Source organism: Lynx rufus, unplaced genomic scaffold, assembly GCF_022079265.1.
Source record: "Lynx rufus isolate CCGP_SWC_20201006 ecotype Redwood Valley unplaced genomic scaffold, mLynRuf1.p SCAF_7, whole genome shotgun sequence".
NCBI lineage: Eukaryota > Metazoa > Chordata > Mammalia > Carnivora > Felidae > Lynx > Lynx rufus.
This window is the reverse complement of record NW_025814889.1, coordinates 89,673,811-89,698,403: the sequence shown is the minus strand read 5'-3', so window position 1 is coordinate 89,698,403 and position 24,593 is coordinate 89,673,811. Positions and strand designations below refer to the sequence as shown.

The following is a 24,593-nucleotide window of genomic DNA, read 5'->3' as shown; positions in this document are numbered from 1 at the left end:
TTAGCTGAGCTATTGAAAGGAGGTTAATCAGGGTCATTGTCGTAGGAGCAGATAATTTTGGAGTGATTTCCTCCAAAATAAGGTACTTAGAATTTTACCTTATTTTAGAAATGAGAAAAATGAATATTTTAGGTGACTTACTCAAGATTATATAGTAGGTTTAGGGACAGAGTCAGAACTCTCATGTGTAATCTTTTTATTACACAAGGATCAGTTTAAAAATAAGTAATTTATTACAGGAATAACATGATCCTTTTCAGTTATCTTCAGTGATATATAATTTTTACTATTGACCTTATAACACAATAATATTAAAAAATATGACAGGCTGGGGCGCCTGGGTGGCGCAGTCGGTTAAGCGTCCGACTTCAGCCAGGTCACGATCTCGCAGTCCGTGAGTTCGAGCCCCGCGTCGGGCTCTGGGCTGATGGCTCAGAGCCTGGAGCCTGTTTCCGATTCTGTGTCTCCCTCTCTCTCTGCCCCTCCCCCATTCATGCTCTGTCTCTCTCTGTCCCAAAAATAAATAAACGTTGAAAAAAAAATATGACAGGCTCTTTTCATTCAGAAGAAGCTAAGGAAGCAAGGGGTTTGATAAATGGCTAAAAACTGAAAGACTGCAGAACAGCTCAAGTTTTTTCTCATAGCATGGTTCAGAATGGTCAATTTTTAAATTACATGTTAAATGCTCAAAATTTCTCCTTAAATTCTTACTTTTATTATTTTTTTAATATTTTATTTTTAAATAATTTCTATACCCAATGTGGGGCTTCAACTTACAACCCTAAGATCAAGAGTCACATGCTCCAGCAACTGAGTCAGCCAGGCGCTCCTAAATTTTTAAACAGCTTTCTCCAAATTAAGAATTTAAACAAATCTTAAATAGAGGGGGAAACTCTGATCTATTAATAGGAGGCCACATATGTTCTAATAGAAAAACCAAATTTTGATCTATCTAAATGTTTCAAAATGACCATTTATGTTTCCCTGAATTGACTAACTCCGGGTTTTAGTACTCCTTTTTAATTCTGCAGCAGAGACATGATTGGGGCAAGTCAGACAGGCAAACTCATAGCCCTCCTGATAGTAAAAGCAGTAACAATAATGGACATGTATTAACAGGTAGGATCTGCTTTGATGCTTTCATATATTAATTCATTTAATCTGCACACAACCCGAGGAGGTAGAACTGTTATTCTCATTCCATAGATGATGAAATTAAGGCACTGAGAAATTAAATGATGTACGCAAGTTTGCACAATTACTGTGGAGCCAAGATTTAATTTTTTTTCTATGACCATTGAAATAAATGTCAGTGGAGGGGGGTTATCTTTGAGTTGGTAGATGCTATCATTAAAAAAAAAATTTTTTTTTTGATGTTTATTTATTTTTGAGAAAAAGAGACAGAGCACTAGCTGGGGAGGGGCAGAGAGAGAGGGAGACACAGAATCCGAAGCAGGCTCCAGGCTCTGAGCTGTCAGCACAAAGTCCTATGCAGGTGGGAATGCAAGCTGGTGCAGCCACTCTGGAAAACAGCCTGGAGGTTCCTCAAAAAACTAAAAATAGAACTACCCTATGACCCAGCAATTGCACTACTAGGCATTTATCCACAGGATACAGGTGTGCTGTTTTGAAGGGAGACATGCACCCCAATGATTATAGCAGCACTGTCAATAATAGCCAAAGTATGGAAAGAGCCCAAATGTCCATTGATGGATGAATGGATCCATGATGGATGAATTTATGAATGGATAAAGAAGATGATTACTCGGCAATCAAAAAGAATGAAATCTCACCATGTGCAACTACGTGGATGGACTAGAGGGTATTATGCTAAGTGAAATTAGTCAGAGAAAGAAAATATCATATGACTTCACTCATATGAGGACTTTAATATACAAAACAGATGAACACAAGGGAAGGGAAGCAAAAATAATATAAAAACAGGGAGGGGGACAAAACAGAAGAGACTCATAAATATGGAGAACAAACTGAGGGTTACTGGAGGGGTTTTGGGAGGGGGGATGGGCTAAATGGGTAAGGGGCACTAAGGAATCTACTCCTGAAATCACTGTTGCACTATGTGCTAACTAACTTGGATATAAATTAAAAACAAAATACAAAATAAAACTAAAAACAAAAAAACAAAGTCCTATGCAGGGCTCAAACTCACAAACGGTGAGATTATGACCTGAGCCGAAGTTGAATGCTTAACTGACTAAGCCACCCAGGTGTCCCTAATAGATGCTATTATTAAAAATGTTCCATCCCTTAGGGTGCCTGGGTGGCTCAGTTGGTTGGGCGTTTGACTTTTGACTTTGGCTCAGGTCATGATCTTGCAGTTTGTGGATTCGAGCCCACTGTAGGGCTTTGCATTGACAGTGTGAAGCCTGCTTGGGATTTTCTCTCTTCCTCTCTCTCTGCCCCTCCCCTGCTTGCGTGCACTCCCTCTCTCAAATAAATACACTTAACATTAAAAAAATAATGTTCTATCTCTTGAAAGATGGAAAATGGGCAAGCAAATATTTCATACATATGATGAATCAGGTTAGCATTCATTCTAGTAAAAATAAGACATTAATTCAATATAAATATTTAGAAAGTTATGACTTTTGTGACACTGTTTCTTTCATCATGTTATTCTTGGTGATACTTCTATAAGTTTTAGGAAATTAAAAAACAATAATCTCCTAAATCAGTCAGACGTATCTTGGCTAACTGATCTCTTGTGCTTTGAGATCTAGAATGATTATTTACATTGAGGTAGGGAAATGCTACTGGGAAAAAGGAATGGACATGTTAACTCTCTCTGTATTTTCGGGGAAAATAAACCTAAACTATCCAGTGAGAAATTAGCACTCATTCTGATTTTAAGGGTTTCCAAAGAGCCAAGTCTCCTTCAGTGATCCATTTTATCTGTAACTTTCACCAAAAATAATTACATCTGAGTTCTTTAGCATCTCAAATTCTACAGAAACAATACTTGGCAATTCTTTGCCATTTACATGTTGTGAAGATAGGTGCTAGAAAGCTAAATAACTAAGGAATATCCCCAAATTAAAATTCTAGATTTAAAGTAACCATTAACATTTAGAGAGGAAAAAAAGACAGCTTTTTTTGTCCCTTAACTTAAAACAATGACAAAAGTAGTTAAGAACAGGGGTGTCTGGCTGGCTCAGTTGGTAGAACATTTGACTCTTGTTCTCAGGGTCCTGAGTTTGAACCCCACACTGAGTATAGAGATTTCTTTAAAAAAACAAAAGTAGTGGGGCGCCTGGGTGGCTCATTGGTTAAGCGTCTGACTCTTTGATTTCAGCTCAGGTCATGGTTCAGCTCCTTTGCTCATGCTCTCTCTCTCAAAAATAAAAATAAACAAACATTTTTAAAAAATAAATAAAAAACAGGGGCGCCTGGGTGGCGCAGTCGGTTAAGCGTCCGACTTCAGCCAGGTCACGATCTCGCGGTCCGTGAGTTCGAGCCCCGCGTCGGGCTCTGGGCTGATGGCTCAGAGCCTGGAGCCTGTTTCCGATTCTGTGTCTCCCTCTCTCTCTGCCCCTCCCCCGTTCATGTTCTGTCTCTCTCTGTCCCAAAAATAAATAAACGTTGAAAAAAAAAAAATTAAAAAAAAAAATAAATAAATAAAAAACAAAAGTAGTGAGAAAAAGCACATACTTCCCCCACCCACTCACCATCCTGCTCTGATATTAAGGAACAAGAAAGGGGTAAGTTTGTTTGGAGTTGTAAATCAGCAACGTTTCAGAAATTCTTTCGGACCTGTCTGTTAAGCCTTAACATAAAATAAAAGATTATTTAGAGGACTTGCTGAACACTACATACCAACTTATTTTCAAGACCCAGAATGAATGGAAAATGGCAACACTAAAGATTTGAGGGAAAAAATAACCCTATTAATAGGGGAATAGTTAAGAAAACTATTGTATAATCTATGCTATGAAATACTAGGTAATCATTAAAAAGATTGAAGTAAACCTATATATACAGAAATGGAAAATTGTCTACCATATATTAAGTGAAAAAAAAGTTCCAGATTAACATATGTGATGTAGTTTAGCCAGTACTAAATATATATTATAAAAAGATATCATCTGATATGTATAAGATGTATGTCTTTTGTTAAGTTTATTTCCTTTGGGAGAGAAAGAGGGTGCACGTGTTTTTGAATGCACACTAGTGCAGGAGGGGCAGAGAGAGAGGGAGGGAGAGAGAATTCCAAGCAGGCTCTGCGCTGTCTGCCTCAGAGCCTGCCTCCGGGCTCGATCCCACGAACCTTGAGATCATGACCTGAGCTGAGATCAAGAGTCAGACGCTTAATGAACCGAGCCACCCAGGCGCCCCTATAGATGTATGTTATAATTAGTATGTTTTTATATACCTGAAAGGATATAAACCAAACTGATAATAATATAGTAAGGTACTTTGTTGTCGCTGTTGTTTTTAATTTCAGTATAATTAGCATACAGTGTTATATTAGTATCAAGTATATAGTAAGGTACTTTGACTAGTGGGATGGGAGGATTAGGGAGAGACATGGAACTTTTATCTTTTGTTTATGCATTTTTGTACTGTTTGATTTTGATAGATAATTTCATTTTATAATGAGCAAGTGTCATGTTTAAAATTATTAAAAACTATATAAGGAAACAAATACTCTGTGGTATTATTTACATAAACAAATCACGTACTATAGCATGGATTAAGGAATAGATATACAGTATTGACTAAAAGTAGGAGAAATTGATTTTCAGTAAACAAAGATTCTAACTATTCCCACTTTTTTCCTCTTTTAGAAAGCTACTCTTTTACAAGATCCCCTACGTGCTGGTGAGCTCAGTCCTATCGGAAGTCAAAAGCCATATAGGTAAGGAGTGATGATATGCTAGAGTTGCGTGGGGGACTGTTCCCTCATCTCTGCCTCTCGTAACTCCATGTGTTGCTGACCAACACATTTACACCTCTACTTCAACTCTCTGCCCTGAATTTTAGGTCTGCAAACATAATTGCCCACTGGCCATCACCTCTTGTCGGTCTTAAAAGAACTTTAAAGTCAGTATATTCAGAACAGAGCTCAGCATCTTCCTTCTGGGACTGGACCTTCCTCTTGTGTTCCCTAACACAGGGCCTGATGTTGTTATCCCCAGATCACCTAAGCCAGAGTCCTGGAAGTCATCCTTATCTTCTCTTTCCCCTACACCATCACCCCCACACCCAGCCATTCACCACATGATTTATTGCTTTTCTCTAATATATCTGGATAGCATCTACTTCTTTGACTGTCACATACTCAGCCCAATTACCTTTGTTCTGAGCTCCTACAGTATTTTCCTAGTTGGCTTCTGCCTTCACTCTCTAAACCATTCTCCATAACAACAAAGAAATCTTTCGGAAGCACAAATCTGATCATGTAACTCCCTCCCTTAAAGTCTTTGAATGGCTCTCCATTGCCTTTAGAAAAAGGTCTAAACTTTACAGCAGCTTGTAAAGATCTTTCTGATGTGTCTTTCGTCTTTCCATCTTCAACTGTTGTGTCCCCTCAACTCCTGCCCTAACCTCCTGATCCAAATGATCTCACAGTTCTCAGAAAGCTCCCTGGTTTGTTTGTTTGTTTGTTTTTTCCTCTATCCTGGAACCCTACTCTCTATTCTTCTTCTCCTTCATGAATAACTTCAACTCATCAAGACTTAGCTTGCTATCCCTTTCTCTAAAAATCATTTCTCAGAACTACATTAGGAGGGGCCCCTCTAGAACATTCTGTGCTTACCATCTTTTAGGACTCAACAGCCTATCTTATGATTCCTTATTTGATTATGTGCTGCCCTATTATGTATTACGCCCCTTAAGGGCCAAGACTGTACCTTGGTCATTGGCACACAGTAGGCTGCCTTTATGGAATGAATGAATAAATTGTTAAAACAATTAAACATGAATCTGATTTAAAGTGTGGGTATATTAGCTTTCAAAAGGAATGCGGTCCTGACACATGTGGCAAGATGGATGAACCTTGAAGAAATTATGCTAAGTGAAAGAATCCACACATAAAAGGACAAATATTGTATGATTCCACTTACTTATAGGAGGCATTGAGAATAGGCAAATTCATAGAAAATAAAAGAGAGGTTACTAGGAGCTGAGGGGAGAGGGAAATGGGGACCTACTGTTCATTAGTACAGAGTTTCTGTTTGGGAAAATGAAGAAGTTCTGGAAATGGATAGTAGTGATGGTTATACAACACTGTGAATGCACTTAATTTGTATACCTAAAAATGGTTACAATGATAAATTGTATGTTATATATATTTTATTTCAGTTTTAAAACAGGTAAGGTGTGTGTATACGTGTTTAAGGGAATAGATAAAACAAGACTGGCAAAATGTTAAAAATTATTGAATCTAGGTGATAGATGGGGTTTCTTACACAACTTTCTCCATTTTTGTGTATGTTTAAAAATTTCTATAATAAAAGTTTTAAGAAGGCTTAAGAAACATAATAAGCAAATATAACAAGTATCTTATTTATATCTTGATTTCAACAAACCAAAAATAAAAGACATTTTTAAAATAAGTTTTTTAATTTATTTATTTATTTTGAGAGATAGAGAACAAGGGAGGGACAGAGAGAGAGAGAGAGAAAGAATCCCAAGCAGGCTGTGCACTGCCAGCATGGAGCCCACCATGGGGCTTGAACCCATGACTGTGAGACCATGACCTGAGCCAAAATCAAGAGTCTGATGCTTAACTGACTGAGCCACCTAGGAGCCCCTAAAAAGACATTTTTAAGACAATGGAGGACATCTGAATGTGGACTGGGTATTAGCCCATAGCAAAGAATTATTGATAATTTTGACAGATGTGACAATGATGATTTTGTAAGAAAATGTTTATTTTGAGGTATGTTCTGAGGTATGTAGGGGTAAAGTAAGGATGTTTGTGATTTAGTTTTTAAAAGATGGTAATACAGACAGCTTAGAATTTCTATGTGTTTTCATATGTTTACTGTAAAAAAGTATCAGTTTTAATTTTAGTGCTTTATTTAAAGTGGTTTTAAAACTAACTGGATAATAAAATAGGCTTTATCTCTCTGTATATGTGTGGCTTGAAATTTATCCTTGAAGGCCAGAAAGAGAGTTGAGTTCTACCACTCTCTTGACTCATGAAAAGCATATTTCTTACAAAGTTAATTCCCGAAGGCAACACATTTAAAATGCAGTGATTTAAAATGCACTATGAAGAATGTGGTCTATGTACAAGATATATAAGACAGGTCTCTGCCCGCAAGGCACCTTCAGTTTAAAAGGAGTAAACATTCTTTGGGTTTCAAATTAGAACTCTGTCACAAATGTGAGTCCTGTAACATCATGGATGTATAGGGACCATTGTGAACATATACACAGTGCTTCTGAGATAATGTATGAAAAGCCTTTTCCAGCTGTAAATCATTATAAAAATGTATTATTTATGTAGAATATCCTCCCCCAAAATTAAAACATATGGGAAAAATAGAGCTTATCATTAGATCAAGAATCCTTCTTGCTACATTATTTGAGTGAATTTATATTTTCTAGCTGATGAAAGTATAGAATATCTGTTAAAATTAATGTAACATTTCCCCTTATTCCTAAATTGAATAATGGAGTCTTCTGGCGCTAGACTTTTTATTATTTAAATTAGCCAAGTAAAGTTTATCATCATCTATGTAAAAACAAATATTCTGGGCAGAGAAACTGTGATTATATCAATGTCTCTACAGAAATATAGACTCCTGAATCTAACTTGTATTTATGATGTATATGAGACCTCAATTTACATATGAATTGATTTTTAGTATGAAGAGATTAGTGTGTTTTTTCTTATGAAAAAAAATTTTTTTGTAAGTTTGGTATTTCAGTCTATTATCATAGGTGCCAAAGGAAAAAAAACTGTCCCTATGTGAATCTCAGCAAATTGTCGACTAACGGGAAAAATAGGAAAGTCAATTGGAAAGTAATTCTGCTGGTATGCTTTCTGAGCTTGTGGTTTTCTAAGCTCACTTGTTTGTGAAGTGTTTCTGCTGTTTTTGGAGTTCTCAGAGAACAGAGGGATTTTATAGTATTTTTTAAATGAAATGGGATTGTAATTAGAAGTGGATGCATAGGGAAGTGGGATCTCAAAGCTCGTTCATATTTTATTTACAAACTATTTATTAAATATTTACCGTGTGCTAAGCACATGTAGTAACCAAAGTATCAAAATGATGGCGTAGGTATGATAATACCTATTTTACAGATGGGAAACTGAGGCACACAGAGAGTAGGTAACTTGCCCATGGTAATTACTCAGGTAAAGAGAGGCAGATCTAGAATCTGAACCCCATATTTATAATCATGTTCTTCTGCCTCTGACTTCTATCCCTGAATTCTTGATCATTTCTCTTGCAGACTCTCCACTGGAAAAGAGACTGTTTTTCAGGAAGTCTTCCTGTTTTTGTTACTAAGAGAGGCTCAGTGATTGGATAGAAGAGAAAATCATAGTGTTTTTAAATAAAAGGGGAGGTAGTAGGCAAGAGCCAAGATTCCGTGCAGTAATATTGGGATAAATGGCTGGTATTAAGGTTGGAGTAGGTGGTAAAAATATTTTTACTTTGGGGTTCCTGGGTGGCTGGGTCAGTTAAGCGTCCAACTTCGGCTCAGGTCATGATCTCGCAGTTCATGGGTTGGAGCCCCATGTCGGGCTCTGTGCTGACAGCTCAGAGCCTGGAGCCTGCTTCGGATTCTGTGTCTCCCTCTCTCTCTGCCCCTCCCCTGCTTGCGCTCTGTTTCTCTCTGTCTCTCAACAAGTGAATAAAAATGTTAAAAAAGATTTTTTAAAAATATTTTGACTTCGGGGCGCCTGGGTGGCGCAGTCGGTTAAGCGTCCGACTTCAGCCAGGTCACGATCTCGCGGTCCGTGAGTTCGAGCCCCGCGTCGGGCTCTGGGCTGATGGCTCAGAGCCTGGAGCCTGTTTCCGATTCTGTGTCTCCCTCTCTCTCTGCCCCTCCCCCGTTCATGCTCTGTCTCTCTCTGTCCCAAAAATAAATAAACGTTGAAAAAAAAAATTTTTTTTAAAAAAAATATTTTGACTTCAAGTCAGAAATTTTAGGAAGTTTCCACTGACCTACACAGAATATGAAACATCTCTTCTACTACTACTTTGCACCCTGCTCTTCTGAATCACTAGTTGTATGAACTTGGACAGGCTACTTAACCTTTCTAACATCCCATAAATGTAACAGTAATTCCCAGCCGTACCCCCTTCGTGGGACTGCATGAGCTAGTCCATGAAAAGTGCCCAGGACAAGTACACGATCACAACAATGGGGCAAAAGATATATAATATATATATATTAATTATATTATATAATTAAATAAATACATATTATACAATTAAATAAATATAATTATATTTATATATTAATATATAATATAATATATAACACATATATAATATATAACACATATATATAACATATAACATACATAATACACATTATATATTATACATATAATATATACTTATAATATATAACATATAATAAACATAATATATAATATATAATATGTATATTATATATGTGTTATGTATAATATATATAAATTATATATGTGTGTTATATATATGTTATATATATTACATATACGTTATATATAATATATAAGACGTGTGGGAAAAGTGCTATAGGAGAGGGTCCTCATTCATGCTGGAATTAGGGAAGGCTTTAAGGGGGAGGTGTTACTCTCTTCAGCAAAGCCAGCTTTTCCTGAAGTATTGAACGTACGCAGGTCAGTGACAAGAGATGAATGCATGTGGTACTCTGACATGGCAGGAAACAACTTTGAATTCCACAGTGGAACAGTGATTGCTTTTCCAACTAGTCCAGTCTTATTAGGGAGAACCTCTGGGCTTGGTGCCCAAAGCGGGAGCTCTCTGAGACATGTTCACCTGCCTTTTTGTCAAAGAGAGAGCAGGCCTCAGGCTGGGAATGTGGCGCATCAATGTAGAATCTGTGTTGCTTCCCTGATGTTTTTACAGTTACCTGCTATTTATGGCACATGACACCGGTTCTCCTTGTAAAGTAGTGATACAAAGTTTTCTTTGTGAATAATCTCTCTCTCTCTACACACACACACACACACACACACACACAAAGGGAGTTGATTTAAAGAAAAAATATTAAGCAAATAATACTCCATTTGGCTCAGTATGGTAGATGGTATGTAGCAAACTGCAAGTTAGACTATGAAAGAGAGACAGAAGTTTCCTAGGGACACTGAGAGCATTGCTGACGTGGATACAGCTTGAGTAAAGGGGCACGGGCAAAAGTATGCCTGGAGAGTTATAAATAGCTCAATCTGGGGAAAGCAAGGTCCATTACTAATGAGTAATAAAACTAGAAGCACAAAACTATATTAAAATTCCATTAGAAACAAAGTTTTACAAACCTGTCAATAATTGTTGATATTCTTCAACTGCCGTTTACCATTTTTTACATGGAAATTTTTTTCTTGTGTTTCTGTAGATCTGAGGAGAAAATTAAGCACTTCGGTCAACTTAAATCTGAACTTTTCCTTAAAGACAATACGTTGAGGAAGATACTTTGTCTAATTACAGAACTTAAAGTAGCAGCCCAGAAAAACTTCATTCTGAAAAGGCTTTTCTGGAAAGTAGGTGTTTTGTTTTATTTTTAATCTTTGAAACTTGTTCCAGCTATTTATCGAATGCAGGATATTTGAGCATGTAGTAAAATACAAATAAATGTTGTCTTGTATTCGGAGGCTGTATTTTAAAATGTTGATGGAAACTTAATGCAATCATGACTCAGTATTTGAAATCTTGTGACGTAATCGATAATGTATATGTGTGTGTCGGAGGAGAGACGGGGAAGGAGAATGGTAGCAAAAAGTACCTTATGTGGGTTGGTTTGGCAACCACATGTATATGTGTGTGTTGGAGGGGGAGCTTCTGGGATGCAAGATGTATGGGTACAGAGAGTGAGATGAGAAAGTAGATTTTAAGAAGTTTTACCTTCAGGTAACCCTACAATATAAGTACAATTAAAACAAGTTACTTGTGAACGTAGGACTTTTTTAAAAAGGTGACTCCTGGGGAGTCAAATCAACCTAGATCTCACTCTGCAAGTTATAGACTTACTCTGTAAGACTTATTTCAGTTTCATGGACAGGTATTCAGAAGCCCTGGTGAGTACTGATATGGTGCTAACGAGGGGGTGAGCCCTGCCTCGGGTTGAGCTCCTCTTGATGGCTATATGTTGTATCCTAATTCTGGCCAGTGGTTTCAGAGTTGCCAACATTTTATTGAGCAGCTGTAAAGTGCACAGCTCCCCAGCCATACAAGACAGTCCTGGTCTTAGATTCGAAGGGCTTCACATGTAGGACGACCAACCACCCAGGTTTGCCCACACTTGGGTGACCAACTGTCACAGCTTGCCTAGGACTGAAGAAGTTCTCAGGATATGGGACTTTGAGTGCAAAAGCTAGGATAGTCCCAAGCAAACTGAAATGGTTAATTACCCTAATTAGAGGGTGTATTAGCTGCATAGAATATTATGTCAAATGTCCCCCAACACTGAGACAGGCAACAATGATACTGTGCTACGTAAATGCTTGAACTGGATACACCCTGTTAGGAATATAACATCCGGGTCTTGACTCCAAAACTAAAGAGGATTGTAGAGAATATAGGAACAGGCATTGAAATGACCACACAAGGTGATTATGAACATGGAAATGGAGGTAATGTGAAAAGGCTAAGGAAACTGATATTATATCACACCCAAGTATAACTCTCCAGTCCATCCCACACGTGGTATTAGTTTAATCTGTAACTCTGATTTTGTGTCCTTGCGCACTCAAAAACTTCTTGTGGCTCTCCCTTCGAAGTACAAACACGTTGGCTTTAGCATTTAAGGCTCTCCACTAAGGACTTCTGTCACAGATTCCAAACTTGGACAGGCATGGCCCATGCAAGGTGGGTTTTCAGGAAGGGCCAACATCTATATAGGGCAGGCACTGGGCAAATGAACCCAGCTGTAGATGCTCCCAGGGAAGGCACAGAGCACCGGCGGGGAGAGTGACCTCTACACAGAGAGTGTGCAAAAGAGATCAGGGCATTCCAGCACATGCGTAGGTTATACCCAAATGTCTGCAAAAACATTTGACACCAGGAAGATCTGCTTGTTTAGGGTCTGGCAATAGAGTCTTCAGGGAATGAGGTAGGGGAGGTGGCAAGGATATAAAGATTGTCCAGAGTAAACCTAGCAGCTGGGAGAGGACTAGCAAAGGACTTCACACTGGGCTCACAGATGTCCACTTAGATAAACCAGACACAATCGGGGGACTGGATTTAAAGCAGATGTCTAGGTAGGAGAACTGAGGTACCACTTACAGGTTAGACTAGCAAGAAGGGTGTTGATGTTGAATATCAGAGCATTGGCCTCGAGGTTTCTTAAGCATGTCCAATCTTCCAATGTGCCTGATGCAGATGGCCTTAGCTGTGGAGCCAAAGAAAGATACAAAGAAAGAGAATGAGGCTGGGCCTAACCCACTCAACCCCACACTTCATTGCTTTCATTTCTTTCCTCTAAAAGCTCCAGCCTCGTGGGGTGACTTGAACACCTTGTCCTTCCAGCCCCTCCTCGTTTCCCCTGCTGTTATCTCTAGGCTACTCTTTCTTCCATTTTCTCCTGTTAAAATCCTACCCATCCATTCTTCAAGGCTCAGCTCAAATGCCGTTCTTCTGACTTTCCTGTCATCCTCCATGGGGAACTTTGGAACCCTCCTCTTTCTCATCTGTTTTGGCAGTTCTGTACCATAGAACTTTCTTTGATGTTCTTTATGCTGTTCAATAAGTAGCCACTAGCCACAATGAATGTGGCCAGTGACTAGGGAAGTGAAATTTAAAAGAATGTTTATTTATTTTCAAGAAGGGAGGGGGGATTGTGAGTGGGGGAGGGGCAAAGGGGGGGGGAAATCCCAAGCAGGCTCCATATTGTTAGTGCAAAGCCTGACGCAGGGTTTGAACTCACGAACTGTAAGATCATGACCTGAACTGAAATCAAGAGTTGGATACTTAACCGACTGAGCCACCCAGGTGCCCCAACATTTTAATCGATTTAAATTTAAGTAGTGCCATGTGACCAGTGGCTACTGTGTTGGACAATGCAGTTCTATGGTATCTCAGCACCTTCTAACAGTTCAACAAATATTTATTACATGCCTGCTCTAGGCCAGGAATGGGAATAGGCATTAGGAATGTGAGCATGAGTAAGACACAGTTCCTACCCTCAAGAATTAGCTCAGAAAGTCTCCTTTTAACTACAGTTTTTGGCAAAATTTTTAATTTACCCTTGTATGCTATAAGCTTCTTCAGGACAGGCATGTGTCTTACTCATCATCTTCGTATTCACCCTAAGGTCTAACATGTGCCATGCGTATACCAGGTCCCATAATCAATTCGTATTGAACTGAAAGTTTATTGTCTTGTGAAAAATTAACCTGATCAGAAATCTAGGAATAAAGCATTCATGTTCTGCTGCTTAACTGAAAATACTGCAGGGGCGCCCGGGTGGCTTAGTCAGTTAAGTGCTCAACTCTTGATCTCGGCTTGGGTCATGATCTCACAGTTGGTGAGTTTGGGCCCTGCACTGGGCTCTGTGCTGACAGTGCAGAGCCTGCTTGGGATTCTCTGTCTCCCTCTCTGTCTGTCTCTATCTCTCTCTCAAAAATAAACAGATACACATTAAAAAAAAGAAAATACTGCAGCCCTTCTTTAATGTAATGTCCTTAGATGGATTAAAATAGGTCTTCTAATTCAGTTGTCAAAAACGAGAGGCCAAAATGAAGAGAGAGGGAAATAAAAGTTATATGGGCAGTCTCCCTATTTGTGGTCTCCCCACACTTAGTGGGGTACCTCGTTCTCCTCCCCACCATGCTTCCAAGACCTGGTAGCCTTATGTTCTCTCTAATCCACAACCACAATCTTACATTCATTTATACAAAGTTAACATATATAACTAATAAAAGTCAACATTTTTATCTTCTTTTAGGAGCTTTTTTCTTTAAAGTTATTATGGCTTTAAGCTTAAGCAGTGGTTTTGCAACTTTGTGCTGGCTCCCTGGTGAACATAAGGTTGTGTGAAACTTCCTCAGAAACCCACACTGGCGTGGGGAGATTAGGGGCATCTTGAATTTTTGGTTCCTGAGTAAGATGATAAAAAATCATACATAAAATAGTTTCATATAAATAAAATTTTACAAATATATATAATTTTATATAAATATATTATGTACTATAAATACACACACACACACACACACACACACACACACACACACACACACAATGTCCCCTTTTGAAATCAACTGTATGGGGTATAATTTTCTTTAAGGTAATCTTTTTTTTTTTTAAACAATTTTCTTACAAGTAAATTTTAAATTATGAGAACATTTTTTCATAGGTCGACTAAATTGTAAGCTTTAGGATTATGGACACCATGTTTGTTTGTCTGCTTTGCTCAAGATATTATCTCATTACCTAGTACAGTTCCTGCTACATAGCTGATAATCCGTAGTTATGTGTTCAATCAATGAATGAGTGAATGAAAGAATTCTCTGTTCATGTTCCTTCTTAACCCTTTATTTTTTCTCCATGAAGTTTTTTTTTCTCAACATTATTTTTTATTGTGGTAAAATACACATAAACATAGAATTTGCCATCTTAACCATTAAAAGAAAAAAGATTTAATGTTCATTTTTGAGAGAGAGGGAGAGAGCACAAGCAGGGGAGGGGCAGAGAGAGGAGACACAGAATCTGAAGCAGGCTTTAGACTCAGCTATCAGCAAAGATCCCGATGCAGGGCTCGAACCCACGAACCATGAGATCATGACCTGAGCTGAAGTCAGATGCTTAACGGACTGAGCCACTCAGGTGTCCCTATCTTAGCCATTTTTAAATGTATGGTCCAGTGATTTTAAGTAGGTCCTGTATACTGTTGGAGCCTCTCCGGAACTCTTTTCATCTTGCAAAACTGAAACTATACTCATCAAACAATAACTCCTTATTCCCCCACTTCACGCGGCCTCTGGCAACACCATTCTTCTTTCTACTTCTATGAATTTAACTTCTCTAAATATTTCATGTAAGTGGAACCATCCAGTATTTGTCTTTTTGTGACTGGCTTATTTTACTTATCATGTCTTCTAGGATCATCAATGTTGTAGCATATGTCAGAATTTGCTTGTTTTTAAGGCTGAGTAATATTCCATTTATGTATATAACACATTTTGTTTATCCATTCTCCATTGATGGATACTTGGGTTGCTTCCATGTTTAAGCTATTGTGAATATTACCATTATGAATATGGGTGTGTAAATACCTCTTTGAGACTCTTTCAGTTCTTTTGGGAGTGTACCCATTAGTGGGATTGCTGAATCATATGGTAATTCTATTTTTTTCTCTTTTAAAAAATGTTTTTATTTATTTTTGAGGGAGAGAGAGACAGAGCACGAGCTGGAGAGGGGCAGAGAGAGAGGCAGACACAGAATCCGAAGCAGGCCCCAGGCTCTGAGCTGTCAGCACAGAGGCCAATGTGGGGCTTGAACTCACGGAGTGTGAGATCACGACCTGAGCCGAAGTCAGATGCTTAACTGACTGAGCCACCCAGAAGCCCCTACAAATACTATCTTATTTCAGCCCCATCAGGTGACATTAATTCCATCTTAGACATAACCTGAGTCATACAGTGTGTATGTAATTTGCCAAATATGACAAAGCTGACCCATGGCAGAGCTGGGATATGAACTGAAAGAACTAGGCACCAGAGTTAGTGTGCAGAGCCACCAACCGTGCTAATTTACCAGGGCAGTGAGTAACCAGCAGCCCTTCTGAGAGGGTCGGCTATGCATTCTGCTCCTTCTCCTCTGGTCCCTCTCTCCACCTGCCATCCTCAGCCTCTTCTCATGCCAGATCACCTATATACAGGCACCCATAATACCTGTCTAAACAAAGAGTCTAATTTGTCACTAGTAAACAAAAGTCCTGGGGAAGAAAATGAACAAGAGAGGGACAGAAAAGAGAAGCAATTACATTATATTTCTAATTAGTACCAACTTGCCTGATTTCATGGGCCAGTGCTTACTTCATGCTCAATTTATCTCAAGAGACGGCATAGCAGCACAAAAAATTTGGTTCCTGCACTCTTAAGTCTGTGTTTATTTTGGCAGAGATGGAAATAGACTGTATTAACAGAATTATTAGTATCATTCTCCACCATCTTCATTAGGCTACACCAATGCTGTGAGTTTGCTTTTAGGTTAGTAAATATGTATATTTATTTATTTTACATTTATTTATTTTTGAGAGACAGAGAGAGACAGAGCACAAGCAGGGGAAGGGCAGAGAGCAAGGGAGACACAGAATCCAAAGCAGGCTCCAGGCTCTGAGCTGTCAGCATAGAGCCTGATGCGGGGCTCGAACCTATGAATGGTGAGATCATCATCTGAGCCGAAGTCGGATGCTTAACCGACTGAGCCACCCAGAAGCCCCTACAAATACTATCTTATTTCAGCCCCATCAGGTGACATTAATTCCATCTTAGACATAACCTGAGTCATACAGTGTGTATGTAATTTGCCAAATATGACAAAGCTGACCCATGGCAGAGCTGGGATATGAACTGAAAGAACTAGGCACCAGAGTTAGTGTGCAGAGCCACCAACCGTGCTAATTTACCAGGGCAGTGAGTAACCAGCAGCCCTTCTGAGAGGGTCGGCTATGCATTCTGCTCCTTCTCCTCTGGTCCCTCTCTCCACCTGCCATCCTCAGCCTCTTCTCATGCCAGATCACCTATATACAGGCACCCATAATACCTGTCTAAACAAAGAGTCTAATTTGTCACTAGTAAACAAAAGTCCTGGGGAAGAAAATGAACAAGAGAGGGACAGAAAAGAGAAGCAATTACATTATATTTCTAATTAGTACCAACTTGCCTGATTTCATGGGCCAGTGCTTACTTCATGCTCAATTTATCTCAAGAGACGGCATAGCAGCACAAAAAATTTGGTTCCTGCACTCTTAAGTCTGTGTTTATTTTGGCAGAGATGGAAATAGACTGTATTAACAGAATTATTAGTATCATTCTCCACCATCTTCATTAGGCTACACCAATGCTGTGAGTTTGCTTTTAGGTTAGTAAATATGTATATTTATTTATTTTACATTTATTTATTTTTGAGAGACAGAGAGAGACAGAGCACAAGCAGGGGAAGGGCAGAGAGCAAGGGAGACACAGAATCCAAAGCAGGCTCCAGGCTCTGAGCTGTCAGCATAGAGCCTGATGCGGGGCTCGAACCTATGAACGGTGAGATCATCATCTGAGCCGAAGTCGGATGCTTAACCGACTGAGCCACCCAGGCGCCCCAGGTTAGCAAACATTTTTAAAAGTGTTTTTCTAGCCCTTATTTCATTGTATCCTCACAAAGGCCAAATTACTTTGGAAAGACAGGAATTAGAGTAGCCTCCATTTAATATATTATTCCCAGGTAAGTAAATGACTTGCTTGAGATTAAACACCTACTTCTAGAGGGCCTTCAATATTAACGGGAGAGCCAAGCCTATTAAGCATCTCTCAGTATCACCCCTAGGCTTTAGCTCTGGCTCTGTTCACCAGAACAGTGGTCTGTTTCCCGGTGGTAAGTAAAAGTGTTTTCAGTTCGGATTATGCTAATATTAATGAGAGATATTTTAATTCACTTCGTCCCCAGAGAATAATTTCTTCATATTTTTATTATGTAAAGATAGAGTTTTACCATCTGATACCTTATTTACCATTTTCTTTCCTGCTTGCTTTCACAGACCAGTGACCTTTTCTATTTCCTAGTGAACAAACTTCATGAGTACTTGCCAGAGTCTAGGGATAAGAGCACACTTCAAAATAGAAGCCAAAGGGCTGATGAGCTGGTGTAAGTATTAACTGGATAATCATAGATTCTTTTCCCCCTAGGGTGTTAAAGATGAATGGAAGGCACTGGACAAAATACGTACCATATTAATGATAAATGGCGCTGCAAGTTTTGCTTCACATAAATTTTTTAAAATAGCATTCATTTTGTTCTACTTTTTTTAAAGTTTATTTATTTATTTTGGGAGAGAGAGAGCACAAGTAGGGGAGGGGCAGAGAGAGAGGGAGAGGGAGATTCCCAGGCAGGCTCCTCACTCTCAGTGTGGAGCCTGACTCAGGGTTCGAACCCATGAACCATGAGATCATGACCTGAGCCAAAATCAAAAGTCGGATGATTAACCAACTGAGCCACCCAGGCAGGTGCCCCCATTATGTTCTACTTTTTAAAGAAAGGCTATACAAGAAACTAGAATATTGGTTGTCCCAAAGGAAAAAAAAAATGGGTGTCTGGAGGAAAGACACCTTTCACTGTCTTCTCTTTTTTACCTTTGAAATTTTGAGCCAAATATTACCTACCTGAAAAAGTTAAAATTATTAAAAATAATTTTAAAGTAGTGTGTGATTATCAGAAAAAAATGTTAAGGATAAAAAAAATATGAAAATACCTTAATCCTGACATTCAGCTATTGATTCATTCAACAAATATTTCTGAGTGTTTACTATATAGCAATCACAGAGTGGTCAACCAAAGTTGACAATCTGATATACACAATTTCCTTCTCTATATAAATTACCTGAGAGCAATTCTATCAAGGATTACTGATTTTGTGAAATTCTGGACTTGTAATGCAATCATGCCATTTCCGTGCTTTTTTTTCCTCTTTGTTTTCTAGGGCATGCATTGAAATTATGCAGACTCTGGGACTGATGTTCAGAGAAACAGAAACTGAGTCATCACGCCTGAAGACATTGGCAGCTAAGAAGTAAGGTTTTTTAGCAGAAGACATTGGGACCTTGTAGTTGCAACCCATTAAGTACTCTATTGAGTGTCTTCCAAAACTGATAGCTCTTTTACTCTTCTAGTCAATCCCCTTGTAAGTATATGAAACTCTTTTGTCTTTCCACTTCCTTCTGTGATGAACAGATCAACTGGCACATAGTGAGCACTCTCTGTCTGTCTAGATTATTAAGGGCACAAAGATTTTTTTTGGCATAATTTTATATTTTGTCATTGTCTGCTGAACTTGAAAGAGACCAAATGCCCCATCATACATTTAAAGCCAGGGCTTCTCTACTAGAATTTTATAGAGTGCCCTTATACCCACACAACAGAAAGACTATATTGCAAATGCAGGAGTTATAGTAGCTTCATCTAATATATAATTGCGTGACTTTGAAGTGAATGATGTTGGGGGTTTATTAACATAGGGTAAGCTGCTATAATAAAGATATGCTAAAATATGTGGTCCGCAGAAGATAGAAATTTACATCTTTTCACATACTAGTCCAGAGTACATAGTCATGCTTTCCTCTACGAGATCAGCCAGAGACCTAGGTTCCTTCCCTTTTGTTGCTCAGACATCTTTTTTTTTTTTTAACGTTTATTATTTTTGAGAGAGAGAGTGAGACAGAGAGCAAGAAGGGGAGGGGCAGAGAGAGAGGAGACACAGAATCTGAAGCAAGCTCCAAGCTCTGAGCTGTCAGCACAGAGGCTGATGTGGGCTTGAACTCACAAGCTGTGAGATCATGATCTGAGCTGAAGTCAGATGCTCAACCGACTAAGCCACCCAGGTGCCCTGCTCTGACATTTTTATTACACTGTGTTTGTCTTCATGATTGAAGCTGGCTGACTTCTGAGACTTCATTAAATCCTATGGAATGGAGGAAGAGAAGTAGAAGGCAAGCAAATTTCCTTTTTAAAAAGAAAAATGCTTATGGTGTAAGTTTATCTATTTATTTTGAGAGAGCGCACGCACAGTGGAGAGGGGCAAACAGGGGGGGAGAGAATCCCAAGCAGGCTCCATGCTGTCAGTGCAGAGCCCAATGCAGGGCTTGATCCCATGAACGGTGAGATCATGACCTGAGCCGAAGTCAAGAGTTGGAGGCTTAACTGACTGAGCCACCCAGGAGCCCTGCACATTTCCTTTTTAAACAAGGCGTATATGATTTTTCTGCTCACATTCTGCAGAGAACTTTGGGCATAGGCCCATATATAGCTGCAAGAGAGCTTGGATGTGTCTGTAGTTACATGGCTATGTACCTAGCTAAACTTTGGATGGTGATAGGGATACCTATTATTAAAAGAAAGAATGAAAGAATGTAAAACAGGGGGACAATAGCATTCTTTGCCCCAGAAAGTACATGTTTGCATATTTTGCATATTATCTGCTTGACCTTTTTATATGATTTATAGATTATGAATTACATGCTAGGCCAATGTTCTGACTAAAATCTTAATTTTTTTCCACCCTCATCAACTGTTTGTCTAAATTTTCTCTAGTAGAAAGTAGAAGAAAAATGAGAGCATGGGCCCTAAAACATTTGAACCAGGGAAAAGAATAAGAACTCCTAGTAATTTTGTTCTGGCTATTTATTAGAGAACTTTATAAATTAATTTTAATGATTATATTCATTAACATTTCTTTAAAAAAATTTTTTTTAACATTTATTTATTTTTGAGACAGAGAGAGACAGAACATGAACGGGGGAGGGTCAGAGAGAGAGGGAGACACAGAATCTGAAACAGGCTCCAGGCTCTGAGCAGTCAGCACAGAGCCTGACGCGGGGCTCGAACCCATGGACCGCGAGATCACGACCTGAGCTGAAGTCGGACGCTTAACCGACTGAGCCACCCAGGCGCCCCTATTCATTAACATTTCTTAAGCAACTTGCTATGTGCCAAGGACTATGGGCATACTATACTGTATACCAGGGTGGTCAAACATTTCTGTAGAGGGCCATAGAGTAATCATTTTTGGCTTTTCAGGCCATATAGTCTCTGTTGTAAATACTCAACTTAGCCACTGTAGCAGAAAAACAGTCACAGACAATATATAAATGAATGGGCATAGCTCTGTTCCAATAAAGGAAATTTATAGAATTTCTATTTATAGAAATAGGCTCTGGGTTATTTGGCCTACAGGCCGTAGTTTGTTGACCCTGCTTTACAGTGAACAAGTAAGACACACTCTATTATTTTTTCTATTTTTTTTTTTTTAAGTAATCTCTACATCCAACATGGGGCTCGAACTTTCAACCCCAAGATCAAGAGTCCCATGCTTTACTGATTGAGTCAGTCAGGTGCTCCCTATGTATACTTTTTTTTTTTTTTGAAGTTTATTTATTCATTTTGACAGAGAGAGAGAGTACAAGTAGGGAATGGGCAGAGAGAGAGGGAGAGAGAAAGAATCCCAGCAGGCTCTGCACTATAAGCACAGAGCCCAATGTGGGGCTTAAACTCATGAACTCTGAGATCATGACCTGAACCAAAGTTGGCCACTTAACTGAGCCACCCAAGCGTCTCTATACTTCTTTATGTAGTTGATAGAACTGCCATTTCCCCAATCTCCAGGACAGAGATCCAAGATTATTTCTTACATTTCTGTCTTTTGTCACACTGAATTATTGCAGAATCATGTTACCCTTTTTATACACTTTTTGGTCCTTACCTTTCTCTGTCCAAGTTGAAAAACCATCACTCTTACTAACCTCTGCTGCAAAGTGTTGTTTTAATTGTTCTTTCTTAATTTGGTTTGGACACATCAGCCTTACTACAGCAAGCCTCTTTCCTGATACGACTAATTATTTTCATGTACATTGGTGCACATATATTGCTATAATACAGTCTGGTTGTAATACTAACTTTTAGATATGCATAGGGTCCAGACGTGTTACCCATAGCATTAATTAGCACAGTAAATGTTTAATATAACTGCATTAGTTTTCTATTACCCTGTAACAAATTACTGCAAACTCAGTGACTTAAAACTCTATAAATTACTTATCCTACAGTTTCTGTGGATCAGGAAATCTGGGCAGAGCTCAGTTGGATCATGTGCTCTGGTTTTCACAAGGCAGTGGTCAAGGCGTTGGCTGGGGCTGCTGTCTCATCTGAGGCTTGGGGTTATCTCCCAAACTCATTTGGGTTTCTGTTGGCCGAATTAATTTCTTTATAGCTGTAAACTCATGATGGTTTGCTTCTTGGCAGGAGACTATCTCTGAGCTCAGGGAAGGCCTAAGCACTCTTTAAAGGGCTCAGCTCGATAATCAGGCTCACCCAGGATAATCTCCCTTTCATTAACTCAAAAGTCAACAAATTAGGAACCTTAATTATGTATGCAAAATCCCTTCACCTTTCTCATCTAACATAACATAATCACAGGAGTAATAGCTTAATATATTCACAGGTCCTGCCCACACTTAAGGGAAAAGGATTATTTAGGGTATATATAAAAGGGGGTAAGATATCTTGGAAGCCATATTAGAATTCTGCCTACCACAATAACATAGACTGCCTTATGAGACCATGAGTTTGCCTTTCAAAGTCTGTATAAAAATATATTACAATGCATTCAAAATTCTTACACTGGAAATAATAACAATCTAAACAATAAAAGTATCACAACTGTTGGCACCATTTTTTAAGACTGTAATGTCAATCCCGTAAGTCGTCTTTATTTTGGGGATGAAACTACCATATAGATTAAATTTTTTCTATTATTGACCTAGTGGATTTTAAATAGTGTTGGCAGAAGGAGTAGATTCCAAATTAAACTCCATTTGAACAAATAAAAAAGCATTTAATCATTTCTGCATTTTCCTCTTAATTTGTTCCTTAAGTAGAGATTTTATTAGTTCAACTCAGTTCTGTGTATTTCTTCTCAAAATGTGCCATAATCCTTTCATATTTTAATACTGTCATGGTTGAATTCATATATTATCACAGCAAGTGACCCAGAATTTGAGTTTCTTCCCTTAGCCCTGGATATATGATACTTTTAAAAGAAGATACTGCTGAAAATAAAGGACTTTAATTAAATGTAATAGAAAATGGAATGCCATTTCAAACTTAATATCAAGAAAAGCTTCTAAATGGAATGTTTTGTTGATTTTGGAAGGATCTTCTAAAAGTAAGATGGGCTATTTTAAAACAGCCTGAATAAAACATTAGCAAATATCCTGTAGGACATATCCTACTTTTTTGAGAAGTGTGCTGACAAGATTCTTCTTTTGTAGATATGAGAACTGACTTGCTCTTTGAGTTGGAGAAAGGAAGCGAATCCTATTTTATTAAAATTTTGGTTAATCATGAACTTGTAATCATGGTAATGATTTAAGTGATTGTAAAAAGGCTAAGAAGCCTCAGGGCGCCTGGGTGGCTCAGTTGGTTAAGATCAGACTTCTGCTCAGGTCGTCATCTCACAGTTTGTGAGTTTGAGCCCAGCCTGCTTCGGATTCTGTGTCTCCCTCTCTCTCTGCCCCTCTCCTACTCATGCTCCGTCTCTCAAAAATGAATAAATGCTAAATTTTTTTTTAATTTAAGATAAAAAAAAGATTATGAAGCCTCAAATATTACCAAGCAGGGATTTTTTTAGTCTCCTTTATTCCATTACAAAGAGAATGCTTATGGTTATAGAGGATTTTTATATAGTCCTAGCTGTAAATTCTTTTACTATTCCCGTCTGTCAAAGCTACTCTGGCACTGTCTTCAGTTAGGCAAGTGATTTTCCTAATAGCCTGCCTTCAGCTCCTTTTTAACCATATATGGATTGCATGACACACATGAAGATGGTGTTACCAAACCTATCTCCTCAGAATCCTTGCTTTGGATTGTGATTTTTTTTTTTTTGCCCTTTTATTTTCAAATAATAGTGTGTATTATTCAAATGTGTAGTAACAATTTAAGTGAGTTATTAGTGTAGATTAATGGATAGTACACCACTTTGGAAAGCAAAAGACTTAAAGTTTAATACTAGTTTTATTAACTAACAGTCTTCAGTGGAATAGTAAGCCTTTGAAATGCTTTGTTAAAAAAATAATTCTATCCTCATGCACTGTTTTCGGGAATATAAACTGGTGTAGCTACTCTGGAAAACAGTATGGAGGTTCCTCAAAAACCTAAAAATATAAGTACCATATGATCCAGTAATTCTACTTCTTGGTATTTATCCAAAGAAAATGAAAACAATAATCCGAAAAGATATATGCACTATAATTACTGCAGCATTATTTACAATACCAAGATATGGAACCAACCTAAAGATCCATCAGTAGGTGCGTGAATAAAGAAGAGGTTATATATATACATATATATTATACTGGAATACTACTCAGCCATAAAAAGAATGAAATCTTGCCATTTGTAACAATATGGATAGACTTAGAGGGCATTATCCTAAGTAAAATAAGTCAGACAAAGACAAATACCATATGATTTCACTTACATGTGGAAACTTTAAAACAAAACAAATGAAGAAACACAAATAACAACAAAAAGAGAAACTGAGTTGTAAATACAGAGAAGAAACTAGTGGTTGCGGGATGGAAGGGGGGGATGGGTAAAATAGGTGAAGGGGATTAAGAGGTACAAATTTCTGGCTATAAAATAAATAAGTCATGGGGATGAAAAGTATGGCATAGGGAACATAGT

General features: G+C 38.3%; 1 protein-coding gene and 1 long non-coding RNA gene across 4 annotated transcripts in view; one reads left to right on the top strand and one right to left on the bottom strand.

The window, feature by feature from the left end:
* Positions 1-24,593, bottom strand: part of LOC124501521 (uncharacterized) — a 121,132-nt gene that overhangs the window by 53,416 nt on the left and 43,123 nt on the right. For all 3 annotated transcript variants that reach the window (XR_006959780.1, XR_006959781.1, XR_006959779.1), the window contains exons 3-4: positions 12,432-12,537; positions 10,469-10,547 (exon numbers count right to left, since the gene is read on the bottom strand). This is a non-coding gene — a long non-coding RNA (uncharacterized LOC124501521). The remainder of the gene's footprint in view (positions 1-10,468; positions 10,548-12,431; positions 12,538-24,593) is intronic.
* CUNH12orf56 (chromosome unknown C12orf56 homolog) overlaps positions 1-24,593 on the top strand; it is an 86,645-nt gene that overhangs the window by 50,092 nt on the left and 11,960 nt on the right. The window contains exons 5-8 of the mRNA XM_047065770.1: positions 4,806-4,876; positions 10,546-10,690; positions 17,899-18,005; positions 18,838-18,927. Coding sequence (XP_046921726.1) covers positions 4,806-4,876; positions 10,546-10,690; positions 17,899-18,005; positions 18,838-18,927 — 413 coding nt within the window. The remainder of the gene's footprint in view (positions 1-4,805; positions 4,877-10,545; positions 10,691-17,898; positions 18,006-18,837; positions 18,928-24,593) is intronic.